The sequence below is a fragment of the Dunckerocampus dactyliophorus genome, chromosome 5 (genome assembly GCF_027744805.1).
Source record: "Dunckerocampus dactyliophorus isolate RoL2022-P2 chromosome 5, RoL_Ddac_1.1, whole genome shotgun sequence".
Taxonomy (NCBI): domain Eukaryota; kingdom Metazoa; phylum Chordata; class Actinopteri; order Syngnathiformes; family Syngnathidae; genus Dunckerocampus; species Dunckerocampus dactyliophorus.
The window spans coordinates 25,487,025-25,503,067 of NC_072823.1; the positions used below are offsets into that span (position 1 = coordinate 25,487,025).

Sequence of the window (16,043 nt, forward strand, 5' to 3'; positions counted from 1 at the left end):
ACGCAATGGTCGAAGGGTGGCAGTGATGAGCGCCTCGAGTCTACCGCACGAACCTACAAAGGAGTAGGAGGACGAAGAAGAAAATTGTTTTCATTAGCAACTGTCTTGTCCAGCTGAATCAAATTATTGTGCGAAGACGGAACGACCGAATCAAAAGTAAACGGGTAAATTACTTTTATATTTTCTATTGCTGAGAGAAACCAGAAATACATCTAATGAGTGTGTTCATTATAATTCTGACAGTTTAGACGCAGGAGTTAGCTGCTAGCTGGTTAATGTTAACTATGTTTCGTCGAGTCACCATCTTTTTCTTGTCTTTCTTTCATTCCATTTGAATTTGGTACACTATTCAACAGCAACATTCAACGTTTGTATACCATAAGTGTGTACCATGAGCCTTTTAGTGTTGTCATTGAAAATATTTAATGGGTGTTTTTAGTGTAAAAGATGTCTTTTCTACTGGAGGACACAGCGGCAGAGGAGCCTGTCAAATACATCACGAACCCCCTGAGAGGTACACAAGGTGTGTGGGTGTGTGTCTGTGTAGCTCTGTTGTATGTGAAATAAGAGGATATAATGTGTGAAAAAGCTGTTTACCTTTGCTTTCCCGCCTTCAGAACATGTTCGAGTGCGTCTGGACCTGTCGCGGGTGTCCAGGAAGGAGCTGGAGGACAACTTCCTGCAGCTGCACGAGGACTCGCTGGTCCTCAAGCAACACATCCACCAACAGGAGGACAAGATCAAGAAGTGATACGCCGACATCAACAGCTCAGTGTAGTTTGGTTCACTTTTTAACTTTCCATGTTGTCGCCACCTCAACTCATAGATTGGGCACCAAGCTTTTGAGGCTGGTCAAGGACCGCCGTCGCATGGAGCAGCTGGCCAGTGGTGTCGGTCCACCAGTATCAGGGAGGCTGGATGCTGAGAAGGAGGATATGATGGACGAGTTCCAGGAGAAGGTCCGAGCACTCGAGGCAGAGAACGAGAGGCTGAAGCAGCGTTTGTTTGTGGCCAAGCAGCAGCTCCTCGGATCCCCCAGTGGAGCTCGCTCGCCTTATGGACGTGTCCAGTCACGCATCACCCCGGGCCTCAGAAAACAGGATGACGCCTCGTCCCCCTTGCTGACTCCGCCCAGACGTAGGTCACATTCTTATCTTGTTCTCTTTTGTGGTGGGATGCTGATGATGATGGCAGACCGTTCAATGCAATATGTATTACTGTGGTGACACATTTGAACACAGCTTCATTGGTTGTGGACAAATGCTCTCCTCCTGTGTTGACAATTCTAGAACAAGTCAATGATCACTGTCTTCATTCATTTCCTGCACACAGGTGCCAGAAGTTTGGCAGGAGACGACAGACCTCCGACCGGCCAGGCCACACCATACATACAGAGCCTGCTGGAGGAGGCCCGTGAAAAGACACGAAATCTGTGAGCACCATGTCCATCTCCAAGTGTCTCTCTCACCACCCGTGGACGTGACACAATGGCGCAACCTAGCAGCAATTTGTCACCTCACATCATCACTGTTAGGAATTTACGGAGGCTATTGCCCCATCCTCAACTCTATGCCCTATGTTAATTCAACAAACAATTCAAATGCTCGTCCAACTCAAATTGCTAATTGTTGCAACTATCTTCTAATAGGTTGTCCAAACAAGTTTGTAAAGACCATCCATCTGGTCCAAAATGCTGTTGCACGAGTTCTGACCAGAACCAGGAGAAGAGATCATATATCTCCTGGACTAGCTTCACTGCACAGGCTACCTATAACATTTAGAATGGAGTTTAAATACCAAGCACGACATGGCCAGGCACCATAGTACCTGAAAAAGCTGCCATAGGCCATGACTGTTGTTGAAATAACTGTCATTGCACCTATTGTTTTCTCCACCCTCAACCCCTCTATGCTGTATTTTTTTTTTATCTCTGTATACTACTGTATTTCAACTCAAGTGGTCGAGACAGACCGTCTTCCCACAGAGCCTGGGTTCTGTTTGAGGTTTGTTCCACAGAGGGAGTTTTTGCTTGCCTCTGTGACAAAGTGCTTGCTCATGTGGAGTTAAGTTAGTTCTCCTTAATGTCTGAGGAGCGTGGTTCTCGACCTGCTCCATGTGTAAAATGACTTGGGATAACTTCTGTTGTGAATTGGCGCTACATAAGCGAAATGTCGCTGTGGTGATGATATGATGAAGATGGTTGTTTTTTTCATGCGGCAGAGAGAACGTGATTGAATCGCAACTGAGGCGCATTGCGCAGCTGGAGGAGGAAAAACAGGTGACGTTTCAGCAACAAAACAAGTCAGAACTCAGGTGAAACCCCGCCTTCTACACCCATGGTGGTGGTGATGATGGTGATGCCGATGACTTTATGCTTGGCTGTTGTTGGCCACCAGGTCGCAGATTAACAACAATGTGACCATGATTAAACTGCAGAAGCAGCTGTCAGAAAGATCCAACGCCATCGTGGAGCTACAGGCCCGTTTCCTGCAGCTGCAAGAGGTGACTCTTTAAAGCAGAGCACTGTGATATAGAGGATCGTGAACAAGATTTTCTGCCGTAAATCCTAAAATACAGCAGTGTGCTCCTGTCATATAGAAGATCTTTGGATAGTGGTCTTGCAGTAGAGCAGCAAAGCACCACTGTCATAGAGAAGATATTTAAGCAGTGTAAACATATTGTGATTTCATTTGATAAAGTAATTTTTTAAGGTATGGTAGTCACATTATAAACCTAGTAAGAATAATATTGACGGTAGAAGTCCGGCCCCACCGATCCTTAATTTTGAAAATGTGTCAATTTGATTTAATTAACTTGAATAGCCCTGCTTTAAAGGGGCTTTATGTGTATTTTGGAGGTTAACAAGATAGAGCAGGGCCCTCTCGTCACAGGTGTGGACCATGTTTTGCAGAGTCAGCGCACACAGAAAGCGTGCTACGACGCAGCTACGGCCAAGGTGGCTGACTTGTCGTCTCAGCTGAGGGATGAACGTCTGAAGAGCGTGGAGCTGAGGACTCAGCTACAGAGCTCGCAGGTGTCACATGCCAAGTTGCAGCAGGTACTTTTGCTTCGTGGCTTCCCTTTGGACCTGCCCCTGCTCCCTCCACTAATCACTCTATCCGCCATCAGTTACAGGAGCGTCTCAGCGAGGCTGAGCAGGAGAAGGAGCTGCTGAAGGAGCAAAACGAGAAGCTGGTCAACAGGTGAGGCGCTGCGTTGAAAGCTCCTCCCACCCCGCCAGAGCAAGCTATGACAATGTTGTGTGTCTTGGTACAGCATGTTTGACGTGTCTCAGCAGCAGAAGTGGAGCGTTCAAGAACAGCAACTCAAGCAGCACATCGCGCAGCTGGAGACAGCGTTGCAGGCCGACCTTCATGACAAGAACCAAATTCTGGACAAGGTGAAGGCTGAGAGGGGTGCGTGACTTCCATTGTTGACATTAACTTGCTCCGCCCCATATGAAGTGATGGGTAACACTGGGTTTAATTTGGATTAGACACAAGCGAGAAGCTGACAGAAGAAAACCAGAAACTTCTTGTTGAGCTTGCAGAGCAGAAGCAGCAGCTGAAGGAGCTCCAACGCCGTGTGGATGTCTACAGCAGGGTGAGAAGGCCCTGCCATCGTGTGTTGCCATGTTGCGATCATATCTTGTAACACGCATGTCTACTTGTGTTGTAGACCAATGAGTACGATGTGGCTGAACTAACGGAGGCGCTGCTGCTCATCAAGGTGAGGTGTTGCCGTGGCGAAATGCTAACCATAACAGAAGGGTACCATTATCATTCTCATCGCGGCTTCTTACAGGACCGTAAATCCCAACGTGCCGGAGAGCTGAGCTTCCTCCAGGAAGGGCAGGATGGTCCAAGTGGTGGCGGCATCAGAGAACATCAAGATGCTCATGCTGAAACCATCCAGGAGTTGGAGAAGGTCAGACAGCTGCTGACCATGGAAAGCCAGATCAGTAGTGACCTCAAGGTACCAGCAGATCTTTCAGAAGATCCTCACCATTTTGGGTTCCACTTGCTAGCTGATGAGACTCAAACGCTAAAGCTAGCAAATTTGCAGGCGGAGCTAGACATCGTGCAGAGGAAGGTGGAGTGTGACAAAAGCACATATACGCAGCAGCTGGAACATCAGACGCAGATGGTGGCCGCCAAGGACGCCAAGATCCACAAACTGCAAGGTACTCGTCTTTGACATTCACTGTGGTTACTGTGGCAACACCAGGAAGCATTGTGAGGTTCTAAAGTTCCCGTGACTTCCTCTGACAGCTCAGCTGCGAGATGTTGCCTACAGTACCAAGAGCTCTGTCCTCAAAGCCAATATCCCAGATGAAGATGGAACGCTCCATCTAGAAGACGGAGAGAACCTTCTGGAGCTTCAGATAGTCGGCGCCACTCTGACACCAGATGCCCTGGAGACTCTGGGTGACCCCGCCCCCTCCACCTTCTGCACCTACGCCTTCTACCTCTTTGATCTGCATGCCACTCCAGTGGTGACGGGCCCGGCTCCCAAATACGGCTTCACATCAAAGTATGTGGTGAGCGTGGATGACAACTTCCTGGACTACCTCCACAGACACACTGTGAGTGTGGAGCTGCACCAAGCTCTTGGACTCAAGTGGAGGACGGTGGCCAGCACGCAGCTTCGCCTGCACCGCCTCCTCCTGCAAGAGGGAACGGTGGCTGGGAGCCTTCCGCTGGTTGGTGAGTACTTCTTTTGCCCTGTGGTGACTTCCTTTCAAGTATGACATCATCATTATTGGTCACATTCAGGAAGTTCTGGTAAAGAGGGCTTGTTCGGATCGCTAGACTACTCGATCAAGCTTCGTGTTCCCATCACAGAAAGTGGACATCTGTACAAAGACAGGCTGACGGAAGCTGGAAGCCATGATGGGCAGGTACCCGCCTAGACAACATGAGGTCCATTTCCACCATGGTCTATTTTATTTTATTTAAATCATAAGCATGTTCCATATTCAGTCCAGATTGGAGCCACAAACGCAATCTCAGGTTCCACCAGGAAACAGCAGTTGGAATGAACTGGACATCATCGTACGCAGTTGCAAAAAGCTCCAGTCCAGATCCTTCATGCAGCCCAGTCCGTATGTGGTCTACAAGTTCTTCCACTTCCCAGACTACCCCACCTCCACCATGCACGACTGCTGCGACCCTCACTTCAGCGACATCAAGTCCTACTCGGTTCTGATGGATGCCTGTCTGGATCAGTACCTGAGGTCTGAGGCGCTTCACCTTTATGTGTTTGACTACAAGGAGGAGCAGATGGACGTCTATCTGGGCAAAGCTGGTATTCCATTGGAGTCGCTGGTCCAGGACAAGGAGATCTCAGGTGAATCCTCTCGTGTCCTCTGTTCTTTTTTCCTTTGGAGGGTCTTCTGAAAGTATTCCCGGTTTCGTTTTTAGGAGAGTTTGACCTGTACGACTTTTCCGGACGCCACGCTGGCCAAGTTGACGTTTCACTCAAATGGAAGTCCCGCTACCTCGCCCCACCGGTCTTGCTCCAGACCACTACAATGTCCACAGTCCTCCCAGTGGAAAAGCCAGCGGAGGAAGTGCGAAGCAGCATGAAGGAGACCAAGGAACACCGAGGCCACTTTGAGTCCTCCCACTCTCATTCTAACACTATTGCCTCAAAGGTCAGGACACAAGGTAACCTGCGGGCACTTATTTGTGTGCAAATGTCCTAACGTCTTCTGTCCTCCCTCCCTAGGAAGCGGCACTAAAGTCCACAAAGAAAATTCTGGGCAAAGAGGCACAGGCTGCCAGAAGAGTCACCTTCCTGGAAGACACGCGTCCTGTCCAGCAGGTGGCGTTCACAAAGACACACAAAGATAATATGTATCTTGTTTGTGAGCATGTCTGGTGACAACACAATTAGTCATTAATTGCTCGTCCGCTTTTAGGCGTCGTCTAGAACGGTTCTCAGCCCAGCAGTGGAAGAAGATGAGGACGAAGCATCTGTGCTCTCTGAGGGGCAGCTGGTCCCTTCGAGCTCCCAGGGCACCTCGGAACTTTGGGACACCAACCGAGACGTTCTTCAAGGTGAATCTGCTTCACCGCAATGAACGAGAACCCCTCAGCCAAACTCCTGTCTTGTTTCTCCTAGTTGTGGTTTTACACCATTACTCCCTGCTGACTCACACTTCCTCTCCACAGATGGTGAGATGGCGCCGGGGTGCAGACGAAATCGGAGCGACTCGACTCAGTCCGACAGTGACGACGGCATTGTCCACCGTGTGGCTAGTGCCACGAAGGTCAGTGAACATCTTCTCATGATGCCGTCATCGTCTTGTCAGGCAATATGTGGTTGATGGTGATCATCCTCAGGTGTTGGAGGGAGTGCGGGTGGAGGTCATGTCTCTCAGCCTGCAGGCAGAGTCTCGGGTGTCAAAGGACAGCAGCGTGGTGCGTCTCTTTGTGGAGTACTCCTTTTTGGACATGCCCACCGAGGAGACCCCCCTCTCCCTGCCCAAACCCCCCCCAGGAAAAAGCGTCAGCTTCAACTATAGCAAAGGTGTGAGCTTGTAATATGGGCATGATGTGTCCTTATTTACGGCTGTCTTCTAAAAGCTCACTTCCTTCCACAGTCATTCCCGTGGACGCCGACACCAACAGGCCAAGACGCCGGCTGCTGAGGGATGTCCTGCGAGGAAAGAACCCACACATGGAGAGGTGAGACCAGTCCCCCGTCTTCCTTCTGTTTCTTCTCACCATCCTACCTTCCTAACATTGAATGTTTGTTGTCGAACAGAATTCGGTTCACGGTGGTGAGTGAGCCTCCAGAGGAGGAGGAGCAGGAGAGGGAGTGTGAGGATGTGGGCGTGGCCTTCCTGAACATCCCAGACCTGCTGCACAAACGAGGCAACGTGATGGAGACAAACCTCAACGGTCTGATGACTACCAACTTTCTTATCCCCAAGCTATAATGCTTTATTTTATTTTACTTGTATTTTTTTATGTGTGATTATTATGGTTCTTACTGGTGTCCCACAAAGCTCTATGCTTTGCCTGTTAGTATTCATATTCATTCCATCTATATCCTGTATGTATCATTAAAAAATACTACATATATGTCTGTTTTGTGTGTTGCAGTTATGGAGGACGGAGGAGAGCTGGTGGGCACTTTAAGCGTGTCTTTTGAGGGTTTGGAGACTCTGCGCGCCATCATTGAGGAGCCGGATGCTGAGAAAAGTCTCCTCTCCTCGCTGTTGCGGTGACATCATCGTTGTCAGTCAGTTAAAAGTCATGACTGACACTGGTCATATTACAGGCTAGCACAGTACATCAGCTAGTTGTGAGATGTCACAACAAGAAGCCTACTGACTTTCATGATATTTGACCCAGGATGAGGCTGTGGTCGACTGTCAGACTGCTAGTGAAGAATGTAGTCTGTGTGACTGCAGGCAGTTAGGGGAGTGAAGGTGTACTATACCTCCTCCCCCGAGGCATCAAACTCCCACTGTCATGTGATCATGCGGTGGACCACACACACGTTGTTAGTTGGTCAAAATGTTACAAAATCAGCTGCTAACCTGGTCTTGGTCCCATGACCATATGTGACCATGTAAAAGAAGAGGTCCTTTGAAGTTTATTGTGTGAAGTTGTTTTTAAACAAATAAATGTTTTCTATGTGAAAATGAAATCCCATGTAGCCTATGTTGTTGGAAGGAGCTGGGTGAGTGATGGAGGGAGGGGGGCAGGTGGGAATGCTTGTCACCTCCAGCTGACTATGAAGAAGATTCAGTGGCAGCTGAGGATGAGGACTTCCAACAGCAGCAGGTAAAAAAACACTTTTTACATAATTTTATGTCTATTTTAGTTACAGAACTATTTTTGTTACAGTACAGGCTTACTTGTTCTAGATGGACATGGTCTAGAGTCATGTCTTCTTGGCTGACATGATTCACATTCATGTCTTCTGGACTCCTGGTCCAGGCTTGTCCTCTAGACTCACTTGTTTCAGATTTACGTGTTCTAGACTGACATGATCCAAATCAATTTGATGTCTTCCAGACTCACTTGGTGCGGGGTCATGTCTTCTAGACTGACCTGGAGCAGGCTCATGTCTTCTAGACTAAACTGACTTTCTGCTAACATATTCTTGGATGATATTTCATCCTCATGTGGTCTAGACTGACGTGTTCCTGATTGACATGATCCAGGCTTATGTCTTGATAAAAAGCCATGTCATCAAGACTGATACTGTCCAGGCTCATGTCTTCTAGACTGACATGACTTTCTGATAAGATGTTCTGGTCGAGACTAACCGAGGGTACACCCATGCTTACCACACACCATAACAGTAGGAAATCTGTAGATGTTTAAGGTAACCCACTTTGACATAGTCATTTACATGGAGGGTGTTCGCTTGAAAAGTGATTGTAAAGCAACAAGTGACATTGGGAACTTGCAAAAAGAAAGAAAAGAATTTTTTTGATAATGTACTGTTTTTTTTTGTTTTGTTTTTTCATTCAGCTTTATTAATGCCTTACAATTTACAATAACAGTGTCAAACCATGGGCATTAACAAACAGTTGGATAACAACAACATACATAAGTCATATAGAGATTAAGGAAATACAGTAACAGAAAAGTGATAAATAAATTTAGGGGGGAAAAAAAGATAGTAGTAATTACCAGGGGCCATGAGCAATGAAAATTAAATTGAATTAAGGATATTGAAGTGGGAACACAGATTTATATAGTCTTGATAGCTTTCTTGTTATTAAGAGAGGATATTGATTGGAGGTACAGCTTCAGTTCTTTCATGAAGACATAAAAGAGGGGTTTTACTTTGGCAAATTTACATTTGTGGATGTAGAATTTTGCAAGAATTAAAATGAGATTAATTAAAAAATATTCTTAGTCAACATCATTCTCGACAAAGCCAAAAAGAACATTTTGCAGAAGGAGCTCAAAATCACAGCAGATATTATCTAAAATAAATCTACAAACATCTTGCCACAGTTTGATAATATACTGTTTCATTTCGGCGAATCAGAGCGCTGTGTGTTGCCAAGCCAGTAGCTAATCAGGGAGCACCTTCTGGCAGTACTACGTCAGTAGCCAATCAGAGAGCACCTTCTAGCAGTACCCAGACGTGCCGGCAACTTAAAAAAACAAATTGTCGCTCTTCAGCACCATGTTCAACACTATCGCTTCAATGCGAGCCAGATGGATGATGTGTTTGATTCTGCTCCGTGACGCCAGTAAAAGTACGAAGTTCTACACGTATTAACCCGACATTAGACGGAAGATTTGGATATAAATCCTGACCTTTGGTTGTTTGGAGAAGTTTGAGAAGGAAAAGTTTGAACACCAGTCGATTTTTTTCTCCTTTTCCTGTGATGTCCAGTAACATCACAGTTACCAACTGACGAGCAGAGAAACAACGACTAAGACGTAAGTTTTAATCTAATTATATTTGAGTCACGGTGCTGCTTAAGTGTGCTCCAGCTGTGTGTAAAACAAAATAGTAATACTATTGCATCCCCATGTCCCCCGTTACTGACATTCATTTGCCACCTTACTCAAGTGTCTGTTCTGGTGAGTTCACTTTTTCAAATAACAGTTGTACTGCCTTAACTTTTGCACTGCGCTGTATACAGTCGAGGAAAAAATGATTAGACCACCCTTGTTTATTCAGTTTCTTGTTCATTTTAATGCCTGATACAACTAAAGGTACCTTTTTGTTTGGACAAATATAACAATAACAACACAAATAGCTCGTAAGAGTGAATTTTTTAGCAGTACAATGCTATAGCTTAAGAACTTAAGTGATTTTGGTTATCAAGAAAACCATGGAAGTTGCTAGATGTCAGCTCTTAAATTAAACTCCTATGAGCTGTAGTTGTTATCATATTTGTTCAAACAAATGTACCTTTAGTTGTACGAGGCATTACAATGGATCAATAAACTGAAGAAACGAGTGGTCTAATAATTTTTCCATGGCTGTATATTAACGATTAGCATTATTCATGATTGTTTGTGTTTGTAGAAGTAATTGAAATACTAATGGATAACTTGTGAATGTAGTTAAGGCAGTTGAGTAATTTTGTTTGGCCTATCCAGGCCGGGTCTTTTTGTTCCCCTTCTGTTTCTCAGCACTGGATTCTGCTGCAGGGTTCCTGAGACTACAAACTAGTCGCCCAAAGGACAGGAGCCGTGGCGAGCCAGTCCCTCTTAAAGACTTTGAGTGAATTGACTTGAATTGCCATTTTTGTTGTTGTCTCACCTGGGAGTCAGGTAGGACAAGACCATTACTGTACATTAGGAGTGTGAACTGGGAAAATACTAAATTTCCTCTGTGGCCATATTGGATAGGGGAAAAACAGACACTGTAGAGAAGTGTATACACATGTACATTTTGTGCAGCGTTTAATAATATGTTATATTTATTATACTCACCTGTTGATTTCTGTGTATTCTTTGATGTCACTGCTCTATAATACTATACACAGCCTTGCTCGAGTGAGACGAACCAAGAAAACATAGTGTCTGCTAACATGTGTTTTATTGTCATGCGTCCAGACGTAACTGGTCGAAGGTGGTCCTCACAGACTCGTGTTGTAGAATCCTGTCCATAAATCTTCTGATCCCCCTGCAGTCAGCAGCGTATGCATTGGTAGGACACAGCTGTTGCATCGGCTTGTCGTCATGAGTGCAGACGAAGACGCGCGCTGGCTGGAGTGGGTTACCAAACAATTTGAGAGCATCGCGGGAGACGACAAAGAGATTGACCTGGACGAGTTCAAGACCGCTCTCAAGGTCAAAGAGGTCAGTCATGTGGTGTGTGACTGTCACGTAATTGAACAGGTGAGTGGTGTGACACACCATGTGACCCATGTGTCCCAGTCTTTCTTCGCTGAGCGTTTCTTTGCGCTCTTCGACTCGGACGGGAGCAGCTCCATCAGCCTGGACGAGCTTCTGGAGGCTCTCGACCTGCTCATCCATGGCAACGAGACAGACAAGCTCAAGTTCCTCTTCCAGGTCTATGATGTGGACGGTGAGAACTGCACCTGCAAGAACGCACATAGCCTACTAACAATACTAAGAAGGAGGGGGTGTCACACAGGAAGTGGTTCCATCGATCCGGACGAGTTGCGCACAGTTCTGAAGTCGTGTCTGCGGGAGAGCGCCATCTCGCTACCAGAGGAGAAACTGGACGATCTGACGCTGGCACTCTTTGAGTCAGCCGACAAAGACAACAGCGGCGCCATTACCTTTGAGGAGCTCAAGGCCGAGCTGGAGAACTTTCCAGAGGTGATGGAGAACCTAACCATCAGGTGGGAAAGTTCTCCTCAATGATTAAATGTTTGTAAAGGGGATGGCAGGTCAATAACCATTGTCATTTGTTGAACTCATCAGCGCCGCCAACTGGCTCAAGCCTCCAGACGTTGACCAGAAGAAGCGTCAGACTCCTCGCTACCTGACCCGAGCCTACTGGCACAACAACAGTCGCAAGCTCCTCTTCCTGTGCGGCTATGCCTGTCTCAGCCTCATGCTCTTCGTCGGCGCCGTCCTGCAGCATCGCCACGGCAGCGCCTGCTATATGCTGGCTAAAGGCTGCGGACAGTGTCTCAACTTCAACTGCACCTTTGTTATGGTAACACGAGACGGGAAGTGTGCTACACCAGACAGGAAGTAATGTTTTTCTATCATGTTAGCATTTCTTTTGCAGGTGCTGATGCTGCGTCGCTGTCTGACATGGTTGCGAGCCACGTGGGTGGTGAGGGTCTTTCCTCTGGACCAAAACATCCTGTTACATCAGATTGTGGGCTATGCCATCCTCGGCTACACTCTCGTACATACCACCGCACACGTCTTCAACTTTGGTACGTACACGCTAATTACCCTACATGGGAACAAACACACAACAAAAACGACAGCAGCTGTGTGTGTTGGCGTGTTTCAGCCCAGTTGTCGAAGGATAGCGGCTTCAGTCTTTGGGAATACTTGCTCACCACACGGCCCGGGATCGGCTGGGTCAAGGGGACGGCGTCACTGACTGGAGTGGTTCTTCAGGTGGTGATCTGCCTCATGGTGCTATGCTCCAGCACCTTTGTACGACGCAGTGGCCATTTTGAAGTAAGATAATGCTGTGGGGGTGGGCGGTTCCTTGAAGACGTGATCATCTTGCTGTCGTCAATGCCATGAAATGTTTCCAAAGTGACTTCTGTCTCGACCTGGCAGGTGTTCTACTGGTCTCATCTGTCCTATGTGTGGGTGTGGTCACTGCTCATGGTCCACTGTGCCAACTTCTGGAAGTGGTTTGTGGTTCCTGGACTGGTCTTCCTGCTGGAGAAGATAGTTGGAATTGCCGTGTCCCGCATGGGAGGTCTGTACATCGTTGAGGTCAACCTGCTGCCATCCAAGGTGATGACCTCTGTGTGACATCATTGCACTAGCAGGTCTGCACTAACAAGTCAGCGCTAACGTGTGGTTTCGACGCCATGTAGGTTACTCATCTGGTCATCAAGCGCCCTCAGTTTTTCCACTTCAAACCAGGAGATTACGTCTACATCAACATTCCGGTCATCGCCAAGTATGAGTGGCACCCGTTCACCATCAGCAGCGCTCCGGAACAATCGGGTATGTATTTCAGGACAACCTCTTGTGTTTCTTGTAGCTTGTGAGCTTTTTGTCTCTTGAGCTTGTTTGCATGGTGACCTTTGAACTGCAGATAGTCTGTGGCTGCACATCCGCTCGATGGGCCAGTGGACCAACCGCCTGTACGAGTACTTCAGGCAGCCTCAGAGTCTGGCGCAAAGTCCGAGGAGGCTGGCAGCAAGCCTGCGGAGCAGACAGCTGACAAAGACTCCGGTAGAAAAACAATCAGGGTCGTCAAAGAGACGCCCCTCCGCCACCTCTTCTTCAACTCAGTCTTCCTCTACCCCTCCAGGATGACTTGTTCAACTCACCGCACTTTAATGGTGCCGTGGCGTCCAATGATGACGATGCTGTTGAGCTGACCATGTATCGTCAGAACGGCTCCCGGACCAGCGCCTCCCCTGTAACCTCAGCACAAGATCCTCTTTCTTCAGATGAACTGGGGCCCGCAGAAAGAGGCGAGGCCCCACCCCTTAGAGAGGTAGATCACGTGGCTGATCAGAGCCAATCAGCCTGCTGGACCTGCTGATGCTGCTTTATGTGCTTTTGCAGGTTTCTGCAAAGTTTGGCGAGAATCACCGCTTCTGCAACATCAAGGTGAGCAAAACGTTTAGTTCGACCACATTGACCCTAATAACCATGTGACCTCCTCCACGTCACGCATCAGTGTTACGTAGACGGACCCTACGGAACCCCAACTAGACAGATCTTTGCGTCGGAGCACGCCGTCTTGATTGGGGCGGGCATTGGCATCACACCCTTCGCCTCCATCCTGCAAAGCATCATGTACAGGTGAGAACTTCTTGTCCCGCCCACCATCAGCCCTCAGGACACACTGTGCTTGTGGGTGAAGGTACCGCCGCAGGAAGCAGAACTGTCCCAACTGTAACTACTCCTGGTGCGAGAACATCAAGGACAGCGAAATGAAGCTCCGCAAAGTAAATGACGCCACGACCACGGCTGCCGCCACCTCAGCACACTGCCGAGTGTGACTCGGTGTTTGCTTGTCCTTCAGGTGGACTTTATCTGGATCAACCGTGACCAGAAGTCCTTCGAGTGGTTTGTCAGCCTCCTGACCAAACTGGAGCTGGACCAGGCCGACGAGGAACCTGAAGGTGACACGTGAAGATGCTGTGCCATGACGCGGATCATATGACCTCATTCCTTTTGCTGTTGTGCGGCAGGTCGCTTCCTGGAGATGCATATGTACATGACATCTGCCTTATGTAAGAACGACATGAAGGCCATCGGCCTGCAAATGGCGCTGGATCTGCTAGCCAAGAAAGAGAAGCGCGACTCAATTACGGGTCTGAGGACCAGAACTCAACCTGGACGACCTGAGTGGGGGAAGGTGAGAGTACACAGTTGTCGCAAGATGAAAATAGCAGTTAACGAGGCGGAGCTAGACACATGACCACTTCTTTCTCACGTTGTCCCCAGGTGTTCCAGAAGGTTTCGGAGGAGAACAAAGGCAAAGTGCATGTGTTCTACTGCGGTTCTCCTGCACTAGCCAAAGTCATCAAAGCTCAGTGTGAAAACTTCAGCTTCAATTTCTACAAGGAAAACTTCTGAGGAAGACTCATTCAGGGGGCAACAAACAGTAGGGGGCACCACTTGACTGTTCTAAGCAATGTGGAGGTCCAACATTTAAGTGCCTTGCTCAGAGGACACCAATTACGTGGGTCTTTCTACACTACTGCCAACTTGACTCACTTCCCTGGACTGGCTGCTTTTTGTCAGCACTACCACTAATGGTTAGCCGTTAGTGAGTTAGCCTAAATTAGCCTGCTCTATTTACACATACTCCATTTCAGCCACTTTGTACACAATTAGCTGTGTTAAACTGTACTACATTAACTAGTTTACATTATGTACAATTAACTTTGAATATGTGACATACACTTGGCTAGCTTTAGCTACATACAATTAGGCTATTTTACCTACAAACTGCTATCTTAGTTGTCTTCTAAAATGTTTTGGACAAAAATGAGCAGGGGAGAGATTTTGTACACCCCCCTTTTCTCAGTGCGTCACATTCAACATAAATGTACATAGCCCAAATTGTAAAATATCACTGACTTTGACGAATGAGCTCTATGAAGTAAAGTGGTTTGGTTTCAAGTAGGAGCTCTGCAGAGAAATTTTGTGTAATAAATGTTTCCTTTAGCTTTCTTTGCATGTTTGCTGCAATAATAAAGTAATCAATTCAGTCCAAAACTGATACAAAAAAAAGAAATAGTAATACACTAAGTCCCCAACTAACGAACACAATTGGTTCCAGATGACCGTTCTTTTGTCGAATTGTTCTTAAGTAGGGGAAAAGGTAATATGACCAATGATATAGGTACTACATGTACTTGTATACATATACAGTATGTATGTAAATATGAGTTTGGATGCAGTAGTAAAATTAAACGAGGATAATTAATGAAAAAAACAATAATAAAAATGATATAATACGTAAATAATGTTAAATGATAAATGTTATTTACCTTTGAAGAGGAGTGGTCGAGCATACATCGTTGTGGTGGAGTTGGAGGTGATATTGGGGAAAAAAAAGGACAAATCGTCGTCGTCAGACTCTTCTAAAAGAGGTAGTGTTCTGTGGATGGTGCAGAATTAAGCAGGCCTATTAACTCTTAATAAACTTTAATCACACGCTCTGTCCGGGTTGTATTATACAGCTAACAATGTAGCGTTCTCTCTTCTCCCCTCCTGTTTTACCGCTGTTGGTCCCATTAGTAGTGTCACAGTGCCCTCTGCTGGTCAAGCATGTAGCAGTATAAATATGGACTTTATAGGCAAAACACATGAAAATATGGACCAGTCGGCTTTGTTCGTATCACCGACAATTCGCACGTCGGATGTTCGTTAGTAGGGGACTTTGTGTATTTAAAAAAAAATAGCAAGACAATGTATAATATATGTATATTTGTACACCCCTGATCAAAATGTTAAGAATTTACCTTTTGCACTGTTTGATGGTAAGGGGATTTTAAGTAGAGCTTCAAAATGCAAAAAGAAGAAATGGGAGTGAGACAAAAAAAAAGAAGTAAAAAATGTATTGCAAACAAGCTTAAAGTGAAATGGGCTGTTCATCAGCTGATCAAAAGTTTAAGACCTCAACCTTTTTAAAAAGCCAAAGTCTTGGCAAAAAAGTGGATTGAATGTCATTTTCTGTTGGGTATTCACACTGTCCTGATCGTTTGACGGCAAAGTCAAAAAAGCTTTCTTTCTGTGAACGCAGTTGGACTGTTGAGCTGCATAAGCAAGGCCTCTCACAGCGTGCCATTTCTGCTGAGGTTGGATGCAGTAAGACAGTCATTTTAAACTTCTTCAAGTTATGCAACAAAAAGTAAAGTGGTAGCTCAGAAAAAAAAAGTCACTGGTCCTGAGCAGGAGGATCCGATTGGC

The 16,043-nt window shown here is 46.6% G+C and overlaps 2 protein-coding genes across 7 annotated transcripts; both read left to right on the forward strand.

Annotated features, from left to right (window-relative positions):
- Positions 1-65: 65 nt before the first annotated feature.
- rpgrip1l (RPGRIP1 like) lies at positions 66-7,654 on the forward strand. 4 transcript variants are annotated; one of them, XM_054776645.1, is made up of 25 exons: positions 66-164; positions 440-523; positions 618-747; positions 827-1,137; positions 1,333-1,432; positions 2,221-2,313; positions 2,397-2,502; positions 2,912-3,058; positions 3,130-3,203; positions 3,277-3,416; positions 3,497-3,603; positions 3,679-3,729; positions 3,805-3,975; positions 4,066-4,183; positions 4,272-4,706; positions 4,776-4,900; positions 4,983-5,349; positions 5,424-5,656; positions 5,731-5,826; positions 5,924-6,062; positions 6,177-6,274; positions 6,348-6,534; positions 6,608-6,692; positions 6,772-6,908; positions 7,113-7,654. In XM_054776645.1, exons 2-25 carry the CDS (start codon positions 448-450, stop codon positions 7,235-7,237), a joined length of 3,651 nt encoding a protein of 1,216 aa, XP_054632620.1. In that variant the 5' UTR covers positions 66-164; positions 440-447; the 3' UTR covers positions 7,238-7,654. The 4 variants fall into 4 exon arrangements, with proteins under 4 accessions (XP_054632620.1, XP_054632622.1, XP_054632621.1 ...); XM_054776647.1 differs by having other exon boundaries at positions 67-164; positions 440-514; XM_054776646.1 differs by having other exon boundaries at positions 89-156.
- Positions 7,655-9,119: 1,465 nt separating this feature from the next.
- On the forward strand, positions 9,120-15,701 carry nox5 (NADPH oxidase, EF-hand calcium binding domain 5). Of its 3 annotated transcripts, XM_054777863.1 has the most exons (17): positions 9,121-9,422; positions 10,092-10,796; positions 10,875-11,025; positions 11,095-11,305; positions 11,388-11,625; positions 11,701-11,854; positions 11,935-12,107; positions 12,213-12,395; positions 12,479-12,611; positions 12,703-12,842; positions 12,922-13,110; positions 13,182-13,226; positions 13,297-13,421; positions 13,483-13,567; positions 13,645-13,744; positions 13,814-13,980; positions 14,070-15,699. In XM_054777863.1, the coding sequence occupies exons 2-17, from the start codon at positions 10,677-10,679 to the stop codon at positions 14,199-14,201; spliced, it is 2,346 nt and encodes a 781-aa protein (XP_054633838.1). In that variant the 5' UTR covers positions 9,121-9,422; positions 10,092-10,676; the 3' UTR covers positions 14,202-15,699. The 3 variants fall into 3 exon arrangements, with proteins under 3 accessions (XP_054633837.1, XP_054633838.1, XP_054633836.1); XM_054777862.1 differs by having other exon boundaries at positions 9,120-9,422; positions 10,875-11,305; positions 14,070-15,701; XM_054777861.1 differs by having other exon boundaries at positions 10,092-11,025; positions 14,070-15,700.
- Positions 15,702-16,043: the final 342 nt, after the last annotated feature.

Coding starts and splice junctions, on each gene's coding strand:
- rpgrip1l (XM_054776645.1), top strand. CDS start 448: ATGTCTTTTCTACTGGAGGACACAGCGGCAGAGGAGCCTGTCAAATAC. Junction 3,204..3,276: donor AACGAGAAGCTGGTCAACAG/GTGAGGCGCTGC, acceptor GTCTTGGTACAG/CATGTTTGACGTGTCTCAGC. Junction 3,417..3,496: donor CAAGGTGAAGGCTGAGAGGG/GTGCGTGACTTC, acceptor AATTTGGATTAG/ACACAAGCGAGAAGCTGACA.
- nox5 (XM_054777861.1), top strand. CDS start 10,677: ATGAGTGCAGACGAAGACGCGCGCTGGCTGGAGTGGGTTACCAAACAA. Junction 12,612..12,702: donor CAGCGCTCCGGAACAATCGG/GTATGTATTTCA, acceptor TTTGAACTGCAG/ATAGTCTGTGGCTGCACATC. Junction 13,111..13,181: donor AGGCCCCACCCCTTAGAGAG/GTAGATCACGTG, acceptor GTGCTTTTGCAG/GTTTCTGCAAAGTTTGGCGA.